The 19,352-nt window shown below is 38.0% G+C and overlaps 4 protein-coding genes and 1 long non-coding RNA gene across 7 annotated transcripts; 2 read left to right on the top strand and 3 right to left on the bottom strand.

Annotated features, from left to right (window-relative positions):
• Positions 1-4: 4 nt before the first annotated feature.
• Positions 5-4,016, bottom strand: LOC110849220 (putative fatty acid elongation protein 3). Its single transcript, XM_022096601.2, has 12 exons — positions 3,470-4,016; positions 2,842-3,214; positions 2,637-2,752; positions 2,501-2,567; positions 1,223-1,253; positions 1,102-1,138; positions 977-1,028; positions 849-864; positions 746-773; positions 474-665; positions 369-382; positions 5-284 (listed from the first exon to the last, which is right to left on the bottom strand). Exons 2-12 carry the CDS (start codon positions 3,045-3,047, stop codon positions 162-164), a joined length of 882 nt encoding a protein of 293 aa, XP_021952293.1. The 5' UTR covers positions 3,048-3,214; positions 3,470-4,016; the 3' UTR covers positions 5-161.
• Positions 4,017-6,158: 2,142 nt separating this feature from the next.
• LOC118435166 lies at positions 6,159-7,152 on the top strand. Its single transcript, XR_004834550.1, has 3 exons — positions 6,159-6,912; positions 6,976-7,057; positions 7,117-7,152. It is a non-coding gene; the product is annotated as an uncharacterized LOC118435166 (long non-coding RNA).
• Positions 7,153-7,679: 527 nt separating this feature from the next.
• On the bottom strand, positions 7,680-10,317 carry LOC110848933 (asparagine synthetase [glutamine-hydrolyzing]). The gene is made up of 9 exons (XM_022096296.2): positions 10,160-10,317; positions 9,570-9,916; positions 9,107-9,504; positions 8,974-9,046; positions 8,808-8,906; positions 8,528-8,749; positions 8,312-8,461; positions 8,162-8,238; positions 7,680-8,100 (listed from the first exon to the last, which is right to left on the bottom strand). Exons 2-9 carry the CDS (start codon positions 9,889-9,891, stop codon positions 7,741-7,743), a joined length of 1,701 nt encoding a protein of 566 aa, XP_021951988.1. The 5' UTR covers positions 9,892-9,916; positions 10,160-10,317; the 3' UTR covers positions 7,680-7,740.
• A 1,508-nt stretch (positions 10,318-11,825) lies between these two features.
• LOC110848614 (G protein-activated inward rectifier potassium channel 3) lies at positions 11,826-17,875 on the bottom strand. The gene is made up of 11 exons (XM_022095869.2): positions 16,801-17,875; positions 16,628-16,743; positions 15,824-15,886; positions 15,330-15,360; positions 15,146-15,264; positions 14,967-15,083; positions 14,802-14,905; positions 14,632-14,724; positions 14,457-14,542; positions 12,172-12,299; positions 11,826-12,099 (listed from the first exon to the last, which is right to left on the bottom strand). The coding sequence occupies exons 1-11, from the start codon at positions 17,067-17,069 to the stop codon at positions 11,924-11,926; spliced, it is 1,302 nt and encodes a 433-aa protein (XP_021951561.1). The 5' UTR covers positions 17,070-17,875; the 3' UTR covers positions 11,826-11,923.
• Positions 12,425-14,471, top strand: LOC110848613. Of its 3 annotated transcripts, none has more exons than XM_022095867.2 (9): positions 12,425-12,515; positions 12,577-12,668; positions 12,760-12,886; positions 12,967-13,129; positions 13,215-13,409; positions 13,480-13,552; positions 13,631-13,656; positions 13,734-13,895; positions 13,971-14,471. In XM_022095867.2, exons 1-9 carry the CDS (start codon positions 12,440-12,442, stop codon positions 14,416-14,418), a joined length of 1,362 nt encoding a protein of 453 aa, XP_021951559.1. In that variant the 5' UTR covers positions 12,425-12,439; the 3' UTR covers positions 14,419-14,471. The 3 variants fall into 3 exon arrangements, with proteins under 3 accessions (XP_021951559.1, XP_035706715.1, XP_021951558.1); XM_035850822.1 differs by having other exon boundaries at positions 13,480-13,656; positions 13,971-14,221; positions 14,282-14,471; XM_022095866.2 differs by having other exon boundaries at positions 13,480-13,656.
• Positions 17,876-19,352: the final 1,477 nt, after the last annotated feature.

Here is a 19,352-nt window from a genome sequence, read left to right as displayed (position 1 = left end):
GTGATATTGCTGTAAGCCATAAGTTTATTAGAAACATTCATAAAGGTAACGTACAGTAGTAGAAAGTATTATGCATAGATTATTATGTAATGGTCACTGGAGTTTTGACTTGAGTAGTAGATCAGTAAAACGCAGTTTTTGGTAGCAGGTGTAGCTGGCTTTTATGCTGTCTTTCTCTTCTTTGACTTGGTCATGTACGCCTTGTAGAAGAAGTTGGCGAATAGGAGAAAGTACGTAGCATACATGCCCAGACTTGCGTAGATGTTTGATAGCGGTCGGTGGCACTGGAATAATTTATATAAGAAAATACATTAATTTCAATTTAACAAGTGACACTGTTTCTCAAATACGAGTTGTTTTCGACTTACCTCTTCACCGCTCACTGTGGATCAAAAATAATAGGTAATAAAATTTAATACAACGTTGCGGCTTGTGAGTTAAGTTTAAAAATATCAAAATATATTCAAACTTACCAATGACAGAGTAAGAGTGAAAACTGATCACAATTCCGACCAACATTTGAGTAATTTGAAGGCAAGTAATACTCAGAGCTAGAGTTTGAGGCAGTTTGATTTGCAACGATCGAAGAGCATAATAAGTATACATCAGCGAATGAACAAACAAGTTCATGTCAGCAAACCAACGACTAGTGGGGTCATGACTTCCTATAAACGACAAGTTTCTTAAAAACATCCATCTTCAAAACTGCACATAATTTTTTTGTGAAATTGTAAATGTTGATTACCGTGAGCGAACCAGCAGAACATGCAAACCTTTGAAAAAAGTAGTATAATTTAAAATTTGTATTATTTAAAAAGGTGGATTTTGTATTCGATCTGATAACTTACGGTCACATGATGGTACCTGAAATAATTCAATTAAATCATTCACATTTAGTGATCATAATTCTGATTAGATCTTAATACGAGCAATTGATGTAAAATACAATGAAGAGCGTTTATTATTTCATACTCACCAGTGGAGGAATATCAGAGGTTGTTTCCGCAATACAATGAATACGGTATCTCCTATAAACAATTGTTTTACATACATCAGTAATGGGATTAAACGAAAGACGCAATAAATATTTTAAGTGTTTACCAAACTCGACGATTTTTGACAAAGCAAAGAGAAGGCCCTGTAAAATTAAAGGTAATACTTTAATTAAAATCAATTCCTCTTTACTGGATTGGTGAAATATATGAATTATTCATATTCTTACCCATAAACTTGTAGCCGGGTTGTGATTCTCGCTATAAAGTAGAATAGTAATATAAAATATACAGGTATCTATCAATTTCAATATTGATTTGAATAAAATAATACAAACTTGTCAATATCGCGGCACATCAATCATAGTTTGCATGAGTATATCATTTTGTTTGTGGTTATATGATGATAAAACTTTACTGCCCATGATTGTATGTATACAGACAAAACAAGGTTTATCGCCAAAATAAACATAAAGCCACCTCATCACCGCAACTTTAAAACCCAAACATTCACTATCTAGCCAGACTACTGCCGGGCGACTAACCTACCTTAACTGGATGGGCTTTCTCTTCCTCATGAATGTTTGATTACGTGTTATTTGTACAAACGGTATGTTCATTCGTCACGCAACGGAACGATAAATGAGCCATGACCTCAACGGAGTCATTATACACAGTTTAAAATCGATACATAGAACCAGCGTCCAGTTTGCGAGTGGATTTCATAAATTGTGGAGTACATAGTATGTACAGTTTCATATCAAGTTTAAATAAACGCTAACTACTCCCTAATAACATGACCATGAAGCATGCACATTTCTTAAGCCTCCCTCGAGTACAATAACCATGTACTTTCACACTGCATATAATAGATTGAATTTTCTAATGATCCGACAGAATTCTGCACTATAAACGATCACTCCATACACTCCACAATAAACTACGATAAAGCCTATTGTACGAGTGTCTGAAACAAAATCGATAAGGTTGGGTTGCAAATAATAATCCTGTGCTTTTGAGAGTGAGAGGGCATTACCATTGTGGTGACCGAGCTACAATAATATAATCGTAGTAATGCTACACTTCAGTTCAACCTTTGATTGTATTTTCATAAACCAAATAGAGCCGACGGCCTATTCTAAGCTGGTTGTATTATAAAATGAATAATATCGATTATTACTTCCTAATAATATCCTCTTCTGCGTGGATAATTATACTACTATCGGATAAGATCTATCACAAGTCCCAAGTCAAATTCATCATGATTGTCGTGTAATCAACAAAATTGTATTCTGTTTATGCCGACCTATTCTTGCCTGAGAAGAACAATCGATTGCCTTACATAGATTAATAATCAAACCCATGTCCAATAATTATTATTAGATTAGAGCCATATTCGCTGAATTCGTTGTCTAATACCATTAAAATAGTTTCATTACAACTGATAATACCTTTCATGTAACTTGGGAATGTTTGTTTAACATATTTGCGATAAACTTGAAACTTACAGAAAACAGACACTCTTATGTAAACTTCCATTCGGGCCCAGGATAGATACCAACAGTTCAGGAATACCTTTAAATTCACGATTAAATTAACAATTAAGCTCTGAACGCGTTACCAAAACTTGTGTTATGTTCTTACTTCGTAGGAATGCAATGGCGGAGAAGACGGCAAGGAAAATGTTCCAAATTGTCAATAGTCTTCGCAGTTTGAAGGGTTCACGATTTCGCATCAGCCACTGTCCCCCGAAAACCAACCTATGTTAAAAAAATGTTTATGATATTTAAATTTCATGAGAACTATTTCGCTTGGTGGTTTCGACTTTAATTTTATATGTTTTACTAACCCTACATAAATCCCAGACGCGTAGACACTCCACTGCCAATGGTCATACATCCAAATTCGGACGCTTTCGTGTCCTTCATACTTTTCAAACTCGAACAATGTCATGTAATCCGGGTTGTAATTCATGGGATATTTGCTATTAAAAACGCTCGAGAATCGGTTCCCACTCCCCGAAGATGAGGCATTCGTCAAATTTACGCGAGCCATCCTGACTGTTTCCTATGCACTATGTCTTCAATTTCAAATAATTGAGCAGTATAAATAAGTAGAGTGCAGTCCGTCCTACTATGCAGTGCAGGTTGAGATAGTCGGCTTCAATTATAGTGCAACCAGCCGAGAAGCGATGCAGGTAGTATAGATAGGCTGAGAGATGTCTGTAAAGAAAAAGACACGGTAAATAATTAAATTCGGGTTTGCGTGTGAATAATTCAACTTTGTTTAACGCATAATCTAACCCATAACTGAACCAAGTTAATTAAGAAACTCCTCAAATCATCCAAATTCAAGGCAAAATAATATACTTAAATTATGTACGATACTAAAACACGGCACGAATTGAGTCATCAACAATGAACACAGTATTAACATTAACAAGTTATAAAACACAACCAGAGGGAACTCCCACTTACCTATTTTATCGTTGAATTTAAGTTTTTTCAAAGATTTCGGCTCCTTCCGGTCGTCTGGAAGTCTGGGGCGGGTCGCTGTTGCCTCCAACCCAATATAATATGTACAAAGTGAGTCTCTCTCTACAGATTCTCTCTCTCACAACTCAAACTAACTTTTGTACAAGGCTTGGTTTTAGCAAATGTACAAAAAACGCCACCCCCTCCTTCCTCCTCCCCCTGGAGAAATAGTTTCCGATTAATTTAACTCTATTATTAGTCAGAGACTGAACGAGAATACAAAGTAGACAGCAGTCAGACAGTCAGGCAGGCAGGTGGTAGTTAGTGGTGGTGGTCTGGTGGTAGTAGTTTCCGGCTGGATATTAGACTCGCTATATGCTCTCGGCCCGAAGTTCTGCCCAGGAATGAAACCACCAACTAAAAACTGCTTTTGTCTGCACCCGGAGTTTTGTTCTCGTCGTCGTCGTCGTCAACCCGGAATAATCTGCCACCATCGGAACAATAAGCACGACCAGAGCAGCACCCACACCACGACGATGTATGTGACTCACTCACTACATGACAAAAATGTTTGCATGCAATCAACACTTTTGAATTATTGGTCAAATAGTGCCAATTTTACTGATTTCATTGTTATGCCTGCCCAATATTTACTGATTAGGTAGGTGATGCGAGAGTTGTTGTGGTTTCATTTAGTAGGTGAATCTCAATGATTGCATAATCAGTGGTTCAAACTTGAATGGTTTTAGGCTTGCATTTAGGCATTAGTTATTTTTTTCGTAAAGTCGTAATTATTGGCGTGGGTGGGTGGTTAAGTAAGTTATAAGAGCATGCATACAGTAGTCGTGGATTTAAAGGGGCGATATTTGTATTAAGGTCGTGAGGTGGGGATGAGATATAAAATGGGACGTGCCACTCGACATGAACAAAATTGCAGCATGTGTACTTTTTTTAAATTATGATGCTAATCAGCTAAACGATTTAAAATGCCTCATTAATAATTGCAAGTGTTGCGATTTTGCGATCGTATAATTGTGGTTATATTGGCTGCGATGCATTATGCAGTGAGATGCATGGTATGAAAATTCTGCAAGAAGTGCAATAAAAACAACCGAGATGCCAAGATGAAAGATGCGAATTGTACAAAGTATTAAGAATGATGATATTACACAAAAATTGTTTTGTGCCTCTTAAAATGTTACGAATTAACTTAAATTATTTCTATAATTATGCCCGAATCAGAGATAAATTTTTATGCAAAAAGTACTTCGAGAAATTACTGTTGTGTCAAATTGGCTTATTAATTACAGTGCCAATTATCTGTAATACTTACCTGATTAAAAATATTTAATTCTAAGAAATAAAAATTGACTTTGGATTTTATTTTCGTGGAACTAAAAGGAATGTGTAAATGAAACAGACTCTGAAACCGATCACTTCTCACGATTCTTTATTATCAATTATGTACACAAGTTGTGTCGTATTGCATGTCAGATTAAAATTGCAGATTAATTAATTGGTTGTCGCTCAAACTGTTTGTACAAATAATTCCCGAAACACTTGGCCCATTCGTAAAAACTATTTATTTGTAATAGCATTTAACATCGATTTATTTCGAATTTCAACCATTAATCGAGCAATATTTGTCTTACTAAATATGTTCTATTTGCATGTTGCAGAATTTGCATTTCTTCAAGATATCGATAAACACAAAGGTTTATGTGAAAAAGATTACTCAATAAACTTCAAGTGATTGCATTCAGCACGATTAAACTTTAATCCGGGTCGATAATACTATGTCTGTCATGCCAAAACAAAGCATGCCAAAAGCGACCTATAATAAAATACAAAATGTGCATTAATGTGCAATAATTTTTTCTGACGGTGATAACGACAGGAAATACTTAAAATAATGCACTTTTGTCTTCTACATTATAAACTGCATTTGTTCTTGCAACTCGAAATTTGCAATGTCCATCCATCCATTAGTGGGAAACTGTGTCATTTTCTTAATCCTGTCTAAAGTCTCTGATTTTACTCTGACAAGAATCACATGAAAAAACACGCACTCAAAATTTTGCAAAATAAATATATAAAATACGACCAAAAATGCATCAATCAATTCTTATAAAATCACGACATTAACTTTCTACTTTATATGTATTATGTAAGTATATGTACGTGTATACACTTGTTTAAATAAATTACTGAATGCATTTGTGTGTGTGGAGTAAATGCAAATAAAAAAGAAGAGTCACCCACCATGACTAATTGTTTCAACTTTACTTTGAAACATTTTTGGTAATTCCCATACACATTTAAATTGTTTGATTAACTATTCCTTAAATGTATGGATAGGGTGGTGGCGGTGATGATGTGGATCGACCAAACTTTACCTGCTTCGTGTATGTTTTGTATCATAATGTTTATATTTGATTAAACACAATTTCAAGGTGAGACTCTATAACCTGTAAATTTTCATATGCATGTAAACAAAGGGTTCGATGCGATGTGAGCAACATTAATTGACTTAACCTACTAAATATTATATGCCAAATGTCAAAAAAGCACTTTGTACCCAAGCAGCAATCTAATCGTGTGTATGCACCTTTGTTTGATGATCATTCGGTCATTACGTAAAACAACAAATGTCTGTCAATTGTAAACTTTTGAATGTCGCTTGAATCGTACACTCGTATGTAATTAGTGGTTGGCTCTCATGATGATGGGCAGATCACTTTGTAAACATCTTCACTTTATTTGTCACCACCAAACCTTAACTTAACCTTTTACCATTGTTTTTCAAAGTTACGTTTCACTTTGGGTCCTTTATTTCTGTCACGTCATTCACCAGAGATTCCTTGGATGTGGTTTGATAGAAACTTAGGCAGATGAATTTTTTCGTAAGAATGAAGGTATTTAAAAGTAAATGGGTGGTGGTTGGCTGTGGCGTGTGTATTATTATTATCTAATTCTTATACAATTAACCATTTCCTGAATCCTTATTCTCATTAAGTACCAATCCAATCAGAGTATGCATACACACCTTCGTCAGTCAGTGACTGTTTTTACTTTCATGTAAATTGCTGCAATATCTCAACCTAAACGTAAAGTGGTATCGCTGTCGTCGTTTCAAGCGTCGGATGAAATGAAGGTTTTAGTCATCAGTGTTGATCTGTAAAATTTCAAATGGATCAAGCAGTTAAGTGGTTTGTGTACACAACGACGAGAAGTAATAATGATGCAAGGGTATCTCTTACTATGTATGTACATATTATTCAGTAATTTAAATCATGTCGTCGCACTGATGACTTGCCCACCCTCCTCCTTGCCCTTATATAAACCCGTGGGGTATCGAGATCAAAGGCACATTTGGCCAGAAGGGCTGGGATAAGTTGTGTGGCTCAGAAATTTGTTTTACAAAAGATTTGAAAATGAATCGATTGGTGAGTACGAACTTGTAAAATATAAAATGGTATTTTAATAATTGAACTTTAATTAACTTACAGCAAATGATACTCGCCGGTCTCTTGGGATTGTGCGTAGTGGTCTTTGCCGGATATGGTCATGGGGGTGGCGGCGGAGGTCATGGTATGAATTACAAAGTGAGAAGTATAGTAAGAGTGAGACCTGAATTTACTTTGTCTTAGGAGGATACGGTGGGGGCGGTGGTGGACATGGGGGATGGGGGTGGGGCGGCGGCGGTTATGGTGGGGGTAGAGGGCATGGGGGCGGAGGTCATGGAGGTGGGTACGGTGGGGGTGGCCACGGAGGGGGTGGGTACGGTGGGGGAAAAGGTCACGGAGGAGGAGGGGGTTATGGCGGCGGCGGTGGGGGTGGATGGGGATGGGGTAAAGGGGGTGGTTATGGGGGCCATGGAGGCGGCGGTCATGGGGGTCACGGGGGCGGCGGTTATGGCGGCGGCGGGGGTGGATGGGGTAAAGGGGGGTACGGTGGGGGTGGCCACGGCGGTGGCTACGGGCACGGCGGAGGGAAAGGCGGCTATGGTGGGGGTTATGGTGGTGGTGGCCACGGCGGGGGCGGTGGTGGACACGGTGGGGGTGGTTGGGGTTGGGGTGGTTATGGAAAATAGACCTCGACTTCACACGACGGATAATAGTTCCAATACCAACGCTTCCTTACACAATCCACTTATTTTGTACTCAAATTTTAGTCACAACAGTCGCAAATGTAATAAATATGTACCCTTTAATCTCTTTAATTCAAGCCGTTCTGCTATTTATTTCCACAATTTCACACAAACAAGAATTAATTTACTCTTCACGACAAACATCCAAAACTCTGGCGCTTGGTTCGTTAGTTTCCCCACACCAAAGTGGAAGCCAGTAATGAGGAATTATATGAGCCGTGTTACCAAAAAATTCTTCAAAGGTTTTTCTGTAGTACAGAGATTCAAAAGAAACTGGTGGAACGTGGCTGTACGTCCTTGTCGCAGTTATGAGTTCCTCCTGCGTGTACACTCCATCAGCCATTTGGTCACCGATGATTTGAAACCACGACTTTTCCTTTTTCGACACCCCGTCAGAAAACGCACACTTGGCTCGAACCCGAACTTCTTCCGGAAGAATGTTGGCTCCTTCAAATGATTTTCTAAGCAGCCATTTTTCAACGCCCTGAAATAAGCCAATAAAATGAATAAATCTGAATGTTGCGAAAAAATTCTGTTTCACCAACCTCAACGGGAGTTCGGAGGCGACAGTCCAACTTTAAATACAAGTCGATAAAATCGAATGTAAGGAATGGACAGCGTGCTGTAGGAAAAATAATGGAAACATTTGATGCCCAGTGATTGCATATAAACATTTATAAAAGACTTCAAAATACCTTCAAGTCCATGGCGTGCGATACCACGATCTGCTCTGCAAACGTCAAATAGTCCAATTTCCTTGAGTAATCTGCAATTCTCGAGATGCGAAGCTTCAGCATTGGGGGCCTTATGAAAGTACATGTATCCCGAGCACAACTCATCGCTCCCTTAAAGCAGTATGCAAATATAAGTATGTATTTTTTCATTTAACGATAATAAACCTATTTACTTACCATCCCCAATAAGCAAGACTTTGATATCTGTTTCCTGCGAGATCTTCTTTGACACCAAATATTGACCTACTGACGCCCGAACAGTTGTAATATCAAATGTTCCAATTGTTGCAATCACGTCTCGAATAGCTTCCAAAAAGTCTTCCGTCGTCAATTCGAAATGAGTGTGATCCGTGCCGCAATATTCGGCAACCCTTTTTGCATAAGGACCATCAGTCCCTCCTGGAAATTATTAATTTGTCAGTGAGAATTTTCTACAATGTTTCGTCTATAGATTTACCTGGCATCCCAATTGAGAACGTACGAAGCTTTCTTCCACCACAATGATCCCGGAGGTATTTTGACGCCACACCGACAACGAGGCTAGAATCGAGCCCTCCTATTCAGTTTAATATACATCCAATGTAATCTTACCGACATATATAATTTGAATAACTTTAAATTACCTGATAACAGTGCTCCCAAAGGGCGATCTGCATGCAGCATGTTTATTACGCACGTTTCAAATGTCGTTTTTATCTATCATTTATTGCAAAAGTTAATGATTGGCCGAAATAATAACAGTGTTTTTCTCAATACCTTTCGACAAACCACGTCGAGATAATTGTCCGAAAAGATGTCCACACCCAGCGGCTCCTTGAAAGCGGGTATCGCATCGAAGCTGTAGTACTGCTTAATCTGCTCCGTAACTTTCCCATCCATTCCCAGCTTGACAGTCATGTAGCTCCCCGGGGGAAACATGTTGATCTTTGTCTGTTCCACTATTCCAACCAAACCTCCCAATTCGGACGCAAATGCGATGCCTTCCGAGTCCTCGGCGTAATACAGAGGTCGGACCCCGGTAGGATCGTGACCAACGTGGAGAGTCAGAGTTTTGGCTTCCTTGTCAATGTCCAAAATTATGAAGGCAAATTCTCCCCCTTTCACTTCGTTGATTAAAGTTTCGATCCCAAAGGTTTTATAAATGTGAGGAATCACTGCAAGATTTTTAATAACTTATTATTTTAAAAGTTGAAATAAAATTTATTTGCTAAAAAATAACCTTCGCAATCGCATTGTGAGTTCATCTCCAGATTGTACTTGGACACCAAACTTTGATAATTGTACAATTCCCCGTTACACAAAGTGTAAATTGTTCTTCCTTGCCACTCACAGACGAAGGGCTGATCCCCGTTCGACGTGTTGTCCATGATGGCGAGGCGATGAAAACCCAGGAAGAAGGGAACCAAGAGGTCAAACTCGATAAAGTCCGAACGGTCGGGACCTCGGTGTTTAATTTTTAAGAAGGATCCATACAATTTCGTCTTAAATTCGTCCGACAGGACGCCACGATGTTTGAGAATATATCCCCAAATTCCACACATTTTGAATTGATGGTGGAAAACAAACCTGAAATATATTTTGTACAATGTATCAAATTGGGCAACGTGCTTTACTACGTAATCGATAAAATTTGAAACATTTTTGCATATGTTACACGCGTTTTTATTGCATCATACATAATTTCAGACCATACCGGCCGGAAACTGAGGAGTAGCAAATATATGCATAATAAAACCTACGTCACATATCTGCCACATATGCTTTTATTATCCCCGAACGTGACGTAGACATGATGATACACTTACTTACCCTGCAATACGGAGTGAACGAAATGTGGAATCCGGACAAAATAATGCTCTCCTCACTGGACTACTGAACCCTGAAGACTAAACCTCAAAGTTATAATTCCTCCGACTAAATACTAAAACCTAAAGGTGATTCTCGACAATCAATCATCCTGAGCTGAATCCAGATCAGAATTTTTGAAAGGAATCTACACATGTATATGCATGCCATAATTTTGTGTGACGGGGTACATGACCAGACCAATGATGCGGCGTGCCACGAACACAATAGCTGATCCACGCAGTATCACATAGCTTCGGTAATGATGCCTCGTCATTATTATTGGATTGATCCAAGGAAAAATAAAAATGACAGGAGCTCATTTTGGCTGCAGGCAGCAGCAGGAGCACATTTCAACTTTTCAACATAGCAAGAAATTTGAACGTGATACAATTTTCTGAGCTCATCCTCCTTAACTCAGCAGCACAGTCAGTAGTAATTAGAGAGAGAATTATGTTTAATTATCTTCAAAGGTGGTGGTGATAAGAAAGGAGTCAAATGCACAAGTAATTTATTTCCATGTGCATATTTTCCATGATGATGATAATTTTAACTTTAAAAGTGGATGCATTCGTCTACATTCAACTTCTGGTATAAACCTGACAAGATTTTTTTACATTACACACACGCTTATCGATACTGTATGTATGATTAGCTTGTAATCCATCATTTCTCGTTCCAGATTGATAGTCGTCTATTTCGAGCTCAGACATCCTGTTGCATTTCCAATGCGATGCGTGCATGTCATAAATAATTCCACCACAAAACAAACGATATCAGTGGATAACTTTTTAAAAGTTAACCCACCTTATTGTGTCAGCCTGCGGGTAGAATTACGTCTAATCTCATCAAGGCTGGTTTAAAATGATGCTCATTGTTAGACCAACTCCAGACAGATTGATGAGCGTTCGTGATTCGAATTCGAATGGAAGATGGAAAAACCTTTAAATATTTGGGGATGGTTATCATGCAAAGAATTACGAAAGTAGAATAATAGATATCGATACGATTCTCCTTTAAATTAATCTCTCTTTGCCTCCTACATTTAACTTTGCTGCTGCACATGCCACATTTTTTTTTACAACAGACCGAAAGCAAGTCTTGTATACACACATAATGAGCAAGATAGATAGCAAAAATAATAATTATTAATGTTGCAAAGAAAAATGCTGACCAAGGGTTCAATCTTAATGGTTGTATGTATCTGAGTCCAGGAATGGAATGTAAACCAAGATCCAATTTCACTTGGTAACAACCAACGATGACGATATCGGGCTATTAGACTTTGAAATGCAATAAAAATTCAATCTTGATCGAGGAGCCATGAGCTGTGCCCATGATATTCAACTAACTGTGTACACATTACTTGGAATGTGTCTGGCAGCCCATTGTAAAATTGTAAAATTATTATTTTTATCCAACCAACAACACGCAGCCGAGTTGTTAGTGAATGTATGCAAATTAATTTTGTATCGGTCAGCTTGGGTTTTTATATGTAAGACTGCTGACCCGATGCATTGTGTGAAACGCAGTTATTGTGTCATGTTGTGTTGTAATTAATGTGCGTAATAATCCAGACGTTATATGGTCCATTGTAATATGAATTAAATGTAAATACGATTCGACATCATTACAAAAATATCCGACTCATTTTTATTGCCAACATTCAGCTCGTCGTTCTCTTTCGTGTAACAAAATACAATTCTTTTTTACAACAGGTAACAAATGTCAATGCTGCTGATCGTCCACGATCTCAGACTCGGTTTCCTCCATTTCCTTCAATTCTTTGGCTGAATGAGCAGACATTTCCGGAAGTGGAAAGGTCGTGTGAAAAAATTCCATATTTGCAGTATATTTCACGCCTTCGTGTAGCAAGTCGATGTACTTGTGGCCCCATAAGATTTCTTGAGGAAAAGTATTACTTTTTACAGGGACAATCTAAATATTTAATATTTTTTGATAACTATTCAACGAACCTGATGGCAGATAACTTGTCCGAGCTTGCGTCGTCATTCCAGTCGATTCCACGATGCCCTCCAACACTACGACTATTTCGAATTGAGAGTCGCAACTTTTCTTAAAGTGCTGAGGATTCATCGAGTACCTGTATATAATCAGAACATCTCAAAACACCCCTATACTCTTTAACCAGCGCTAAAACTGGTTTGGTCTCACCCTACTCATCAAATAGATGGACGTTTTTATTTTTGTCTTGAAAATTAATTAATTCTCTACAGAATAAAAATGTTTAGATTTCGGGAGGGGAGTGGGTGGGAGGAGATTACAAAGGAGCAGGTTGGAGGAGAGGGGGAAGGTGGAGGTAAGGTGTGGAGGAAAGTACTAATTCTGCAACTAAATTAATTATATTTTGAATATTTCAGATAAAAAAAAGAAGGTGGTGTTGATGGATGTGGAGGCGATGGTCGTGGTTCGAGGGGGTGGTTTACGACCAATGAAAAGGGTTTACGCAACCGTGAGTATTTGTTTGACATTATTAATACTTTTATCATGGGCAGTTTGTAAATGATAAGGAAATTCTCAAAAATGTTTCTATTTCATTCAAGGCTCAATCAAACGGAGATCTGAATTTATCAGATGTCAGTCCCGGTGACTTCCTTTTTACTGTGGGAACGGATAGTACAACTGGAGAGAAAGTTGGCATCGAAGTTAAGAAGGACGATATTGTGAAAGGTAATGAAAATCATTATAATCAATACATATGTTTGTAAATTTTTCATTATAACTAACCCTTCACATCTTTCTCTTTATAGGACAAAAGATACAGATTTCCAAACTGTATGCATTACTCTGGAAGGACTGTCACCGCAGAATTAGGGATATAACTTACGGTGAAACTCAATTCCGAGATACGGCTAGGGCATCAAACAATGCTATTGTCAATGCATACAAAGTAACTGGTGGATGCTCTCTACTGTAAGAATTACATATAAATATATGTCTAACAATTCGTATTACTGCCTAATGTCGTGTTAAAAAAGTATTTATGTTTGTGTTACAGCGATGATATTGATCCTACGTTGACTGTTGAACGAGAGGACTACGTCGAATTTCCAATTTTTGGTTTGTTGCCGTATGATATCATCCAGCTCAAGCAACACCGAAAAAGAAAGGACGAGTTAGCTGGTAGCATAATGAATGTCAACTGCACGCATATTCTTAGAAATATTGGTTCGCGTTTAAACAATATAATCGAGTAAGTTACAAATATTTGCATTTTTCTAATATTTATGCACCGTCAAAATGGTAATTTGAACGTTTCCTAGCTCCAGGGTTGCAAATCTTGTTGTTGAGGCGGACATGGATAAGGAGAAAGAGGAGGAAGAATTAATTGTTCGGGTAACCCCAAAGATAAAAAAAATTACACAACCTGGGACTATGAAATACAAGTGTTATGAGGATAATTGCCAATTTCAGTGTGAAAGACCAAGTGAACTTAAGATGTAAGTTAAATTAAACATAGTATTGAATGGAAGACAATGCATGCTAATCTAACGAAACATTGTTTTTGATTTTGCAGACATGCAGCAAAACATACTGGTGAGAGGAATTATGTGTGTACCGTGTGTTTGTCAACATTTAAATACCCCAGGGGTTTGAAAAGCCACATTGAAGCCAAGCACAAAATTGGTTCCCCTGCGCCCCCAACCACAACTAATCTTCAAGGTTCGCATAAAAAGAGGTGAGTAACATGTTTTCTGTAACTTTTACGTTTTGGTTTTTTTTAAAAATAAATGGATTTTTTATTTCCAAACAGTCACCTCACCACCTCCAATGCCCCTGCGACTGTCACTTCCAGTGCCATCCAACAAAAGAACTCATTGCTACATTGTGGAGGATTTTCTCAAAAAAAGAAACCAAACGTCGTCGTTCTAGATGATCTTGTCAGCATCCCATCCAAGAAACCATACCTTGCCAAAGAAAACGAAGATTCAGATTTGGTAATGCATAATCTCGCCCTCATACAAGAAAACAAGGATCTGAAGATACAACTGGGGGAAGTACCGGGTGAGAATGTAGAACAAGCAGCTAAGATTAAAATGCTTGAAGAAAAAGTTGTCAAATTAGAGAACAAAGTGACGGCTTGGGGACCGGAGAGGGCTAAACTGAATAAGGAGTTGGCCATCCATCGCCGGAATATTAAGAACGCCCAACCTGACCCACGTGTCCCAATGCATAATTTAACAAATAAACACTCTAACTAGTTACTTTTGTTCACAAAAATAGTAATAAATAAAAGTACATTGGACTCTCCTCGTCAATATCGTGAGAGATTGTTGTCGGCCAGAACAATAGGAGACGATCCTCATCTTGATCGTCAGCTTCCAACTGATTACAAATTACGTACATACAGAACATGTTTCATTGCTATGATTTATAACTTTGGAAATTTGGATATGAATCAAAACCCGACATACCGTAATGGATTGCTGACACAAAATCACTTTGCCCGATTTTCCTACCGTCTTTGAAATTAATTGAGCTCTGATATGTGCTTCGAGGAGCATGCTCTACATATTATAATTGGATAATTTTAATTATGTATTTAATTGAGAACGTAAAAAATGCAAGGTCTCCATTGTGGCACCTTTCCAACATCCGCTACCCGAAACATGAGTGCCAATCCTTTTTCCTTTTGGCAAATGACTGCAAACTTGCTAAACACGACGGTTTGTGCTCGTTTTTTAGACCCTGCAATAAGTAATTGGACATGAAATTTTCTCTACTTTAAGTATTCAATAAATCTACTCACTTGATAACTTGACGATAAACACACCCACAGTTAGACTTTCAATTATGACGCCAATTATGGATTGCACAACCAGAAGAATAATTGCTTCCATACACTCGTCACTCATCCGGTGGTATCCTGCAAGACACGTAGATTAGATTATGACGAATAAGAGTGTGAAATTTTAAGTTAGTTAATACCATAGCCGATTGTATGCTGAGTTTCCAACGAGAAAAGAAAAATGGAGGAGAATGATGCCACCCCCACGACACACGGCTTCCATCCTTCTTCCTCAAAGTGGTCCATATCCCCGTGACCTCTGCAAATATATACCAAAAATCTAACTATGTTCAATTCCTCCTTCCCAATTTCATCACTTCTTACCTTACGATAACCCACCATATCAATGCAAATACTGTAAGACAATCAATTGTCGAGTTAAAACCAACATCTTAAGTATCTAAATACCTATTGCAGGCAGAAATTAAGACAATGCATAGGAAAGCTCGGGTTTTTTGCAGACAATGTCATAGGTATCGAATTCCGACATCGATTTACGATAATGGGATTACAAATATAGGAAATGGTTGAGGTAGCCCACGCTCATAAATTAATGGGATAACTTTCCCCTCCCTCCCATACCGACTGAATGAGAGGTGGTAGAGTAATTGGCAGGCGAATGTAAATCAATAAATGAATTATCAACAGGAAGGAAAAAAAACCCAGGAAGACATGAACACTTTGTTTTCATAATAGTTGGTCAAAACGACACCATATCTTCGCGATAAGTGAGGAGAATTCTTGTAAAATTACGCACGTAGCCCTAAAGAATGCCATACATGACTAAATAAAAGGATAATTTATTTGCGACCACTTACGAAACCAGGATAAGACATAGCTGATGGTAAAATAAGTGAGCGTCCATCTCCATTTGACATCAACTGAAACACATAAAATAAATACCTACATAAGTGAATCGATACGTACATAAATTGTGTGCATAAGGCGAATAAATTTATTGCGTGTAAGTAAATATATTAAATATTTACACAAGTTATGAATTACTTAAAAGTTTTCTAGCTTATCCACGGTTGGACAATTTCAAATAGTGTTACCGTCGCCTGACAAGAATTGAACCTTGAACTTGCACACGCATGTCGAACTGGTGAAAAGTATTATTAAGTTTATTGGCATTATGGATACGTATCTATCAACTATCCGCTAGCTACACGTCCGTATTGATCGCCTACATACATAAATTAAATATTCGGTAATTGATTGATTGATTATTTCATTACATTATATGCATGAATCAACCATCGAATTCAATGCCAATGACATCACTTAGTTCGGCTATATATTTGCATAAGGATAAAGTAGCTTTTATATTGCGTCAATATCGCAGTTTAATAAGCAATTATTCCAAAGTCCACACCGCTATTCGTGGATATTTTATACGCCACACCTGCCCCTGACGGAATGAGACTTTTGACAAATGTATAACATCTTGCGAAACATGCGATCGTCCAATTATGATGATGACGATGATGACCTTTAAATAATTTATTCGTGAAATATAATTTCTACGTGCCTAAATATATCGCAACATTTCCAAATATCGGCGCAATAAATTGACTATAGGCGATATTCGCGAGGGAAATTTTCAAGGCTGACATACATACCCAAGGTTGTGAAAAAGTCTCCAACATATCGCTCCCCTCGGTCTTCCACGTTGACAATTTTGACACAAACGCCGCCCGATTTCCGAACTAGTCGTTTCGTGTAGGGCTTCTTGTTTCTGCAAAATCTAAGAATTAAATAGTTGCAAAAAAATGGCAATAATTAATCAACTCACTTTGAGGAGTAAGCATTGTCCATGAAACTGTTGGGTACGATGAGGTTGCCCCCAAGGTCGGAATCCTTGTTCGAAGTCTCACTGGAAGAACGTGACTCTGAATCAGGACTGGTCGCACAGCTAGTTGCAGCGTTGGCGTCTCGTATTGCCTCATTGGCACTGGCTTCGATATCTATCAAGTAATTTGTATTGTCGGATCCGACCCGTTTATGATTGGCTTCAAGATTATGATGAGTTATCAAAGAGTCCCAGACTGGATCCTTCATCATAATGGATTAATCAGGTATACGCGTAGTTAAAGGTACTTGGTTTTCGAAGGAATTTCAAAATGCCCCGTTAAACACTTTCTCTAATAAAGTATCACAAATCTCTTAACCAATAAATTTATGTAAAACAGTAGAAAAGTTTGATCAGGTACACTTAATGTGATTACGTGTCGGGTAATAAAATTCTAATTTAAGTACTACGACTCCTCGTTATACTCTACTTTCTCCGCTGGCGTCCAATCTGCAACTATCGCATTCGTTGCTTTACTTTGTCCCAGCAGCAGCTTTCTCTTGCGTAGCCCAGTCGTAAGAAGTTGCGTTTTGCTTGCATCGTATGTCCAATACTGGTTCCTGCTTGAGCAATTCTAGAAGAAACTCGACAATATAATGACGTCCGCACGATTGACTGATTAGGTCGACTCAAGAATTCTGAATGAATGGTCAGTGCTGTGTGTGCTGATTTCCGCAATTATTATTGCCACACTGTGTATGTAATACTATACTTTGATCCTTATCTTCCTACTGGGTTTTTACAATCGACCATGTGACTGACATGAGTTGCTTTCACTTTACACAATTCGCATGAGAATGTATGTCTTGTTATGAGTCACTTATTATACAAGGCAGCTTTATGGGAAATTAAGTCGTCGGATTATTGCTCGACAAACTTTAGAAAACCACTTTCAGCCCAAACAAGTGACATCCACTTTGATGGATGGATTGGGTGATTCTGCTCCCTCGTACTTAGGTCTCTGCGACCAAGGCAAAGCACGTTATAAATTTGCCAGCCGTTGAATGAAATAAGTAAGAAGTTTGAGCCAACACTTTTTTTTCAGTACTAAGTTCGCATAGTCGTTGGTCGTCGTTGCGGCTGCCGTGTTTTAATAGCATCATAGAAACATATACATTCGTGTTTCGACTTCTATAAATAGAACGCCATGACTTTTTTAGTAGGTCGCTCATACAATATGTACCTCTAAAAAGTTCTAACTAACTATCCTCGTCACCACACTTTGTATTGCATGTCGAACTGCAAATGACTGAATAATGATAACAAATTCACGAGGGGACAAATTGTAAAGTGGGAAACAAACAACACGGTTTACGATGGTATCTGTCTATACCGGGTCAAATTTAGAATTCTATTTGTACAGCAACTCATCTATTATTATGCATGCACGTCGTTCAAGGAAACAGGGTGTTTGAACTTGTGAACTCAATTATGAAAAAAATGATGCCATTAATCAATCATTTTTAATTGAAATGCATTAATATTTCGTCAACCGGGCCACTTAGCCACGTGCCTGACTGATATTTATGTATAGATTGAGAGTCAGTACAATAATGCGGAGAAAGCACTTTGACAAAGATCAAGTATTCATGCTAATCCATAGATATCCATTATGTGAAAGCTGAGTAGTTATGACTGCACTGCAATTTCATAGACATTTATTATCTTCGGATATGTCCAAATCTGGCTTACAGAATTCAGCACTTTGTCATTTTTGTTAGATTTCAGTTAGCTAAGCTATAATCCCACTTTTACTGTAGCTGATTAATAACTAATGCTAATCCCATGAGATGCCAAATGGCTCAATCCCCTTGGCTTCAATTTTGGAACACGTACTCTTCCTGGATTAATAAATGATGCTGATAGGAGTTGACCCATCACATTTTAGAAGAAGAGGACGATACACAAAGACGAAAGAAATTCTGTTAATGATGCTGATATTATTGACCATGGCGAAACCATCCATAGAAGGCGCAAATTTACGAGAACTTAGAGAAGATTCAGATACAGATCCCAATGATTACGCGGACGTCAGAGAATTTCAGTACAAAGAACACTTTAGTGACTATGAATTTCCAGAAGCCCATAAACGACACTCCGACAAACCAATTGATGCGTCGAAACCGGAAAAATTTTATGGGGCCGAATGCAGTAATTAAATATCTTTTGAGATGATGAATGATTTCTTGAATTTATTTTATGGGTTGTTCATTTTTTTAAAGGCGTCGACAGGCACTGCTACAACATTTATGGGAAATCTCTCGAATGTAGGAATGACACTTGTCAATGCATCGTTTGGCATGGGATCGAGCTTTTATGGAGTGAAAAGGCAATCTCGTGTACATACAAAATACCAGAAATTGAACACACAAAAATCGCTGGTTACATTATTAATTTATTTGATCATGTGTGAATGTATGTAGGTATTGGAGCTGGTGGTCATCCATGTTCTTCGGATAAGATGTGTCACAGCGAAAAGTGCATGGATAGTGTAT

Source organism: Folsomia candida, unplaced genomic scaffold (genome assembly GCF_002217175.1).
Source record: "Folsomia candida strain VU population unplaced genomic scaffold, ASM221717v1 Fcan01_Sc004, whole genome shotgun sequence".
NCBI lineage: Eukaryota > Metazoa > Arthropoda > Collembola > Entomobryomorpha > Isotomidae > Folsomia > Folsomia candida.
This window is presented reverse-complemented; position numbering and strand designations above follow the sequence as displayed.

Bases quoted from the DNA above. Each gene is read 5' to 3' on its own strand.
- LOC110849220 (XM_022096601.2), bottom strand. From the start codon at position 3,047: ATGGCTCGCGTAAATTTGACGAATGCCTCATCTTCGGGGAGTGGGAAC. The intron at 1,139-1,222 runs GTAAGAATATGA...TTAATTTTACAG, and splicing joins ACCCGGCTACAAGTTTATGG to GGCCTTCTCTTTGCTTTGTC. The intron at 1,029-1,101 runs GTAAACACTTAA...AATTGTTTATAG, and splicing joins GTCAAAAATCGTCGAGTTTG to GAGATACCGTATTCATTGTA.
- LOC110848933 (XM_022096296.2), bottom strand. From the start codon at position 9,891: ATGTGTGGAATTTGGGGATATATTCTCAAACATCGTGGCGTCCTGTCG. The intron at 9,505-9,569 runs GTTATTTTTTAG...AAAATCTTGCAG, and splicing joins CTCACAATGCGATTGCGAAG to TGATTCCTCACATTTATAAA. The intron at 8,907-8,973 runs GTAATTTAAAGT...TAAACTGAATAG, and splicing joins TTTGGGAGCACTGTTATCAG to GAGGGCTCGATTCTAGCCTC.
- LOC110848613 (XM_022095866.2), top strand. From the start codon at position 12,440: ATGTTTAGATTTCGGGAGGGGAGTGGGTGGGAGGAGATTACAAAGGAG. The intron at 12,669-12,759 runs GTGAGTATTTGT...ATTTCATTCAAG, and splicing joins TGAAAAGGGTTTACGCAACC to GCTCAATCAAACGGAGATCT. The intron at 13,657-13,733 runs GTAAGTTAAATT...TTGATTTTGCAG, and splicing joins AGACCAAGTGAACTTAAGAT to ACATGCAGCAAAACATACTG.
- LOC110848614 (XM_022095869.2), bottom strand. From the start codon at position 17,069: ATGATGAAGGATCCAGTCTGGGACTCTTTGATAACTCATCATAATCTT. The intron at 15,887-16,627 runs GTATGTATGTCA...TATGTGTTTCAG, and splicing joins AGACTTTTTCACAACCTTGG to TTGATGTCAAATGGAGATGG. The intron at 14,906-14,966 runs GTGAGTAGATTT...TACTTATTGCAG, and splicing joins GTTTATCGTCAAGTTATCAA to GGTCTAAAAAACGAGCACAA.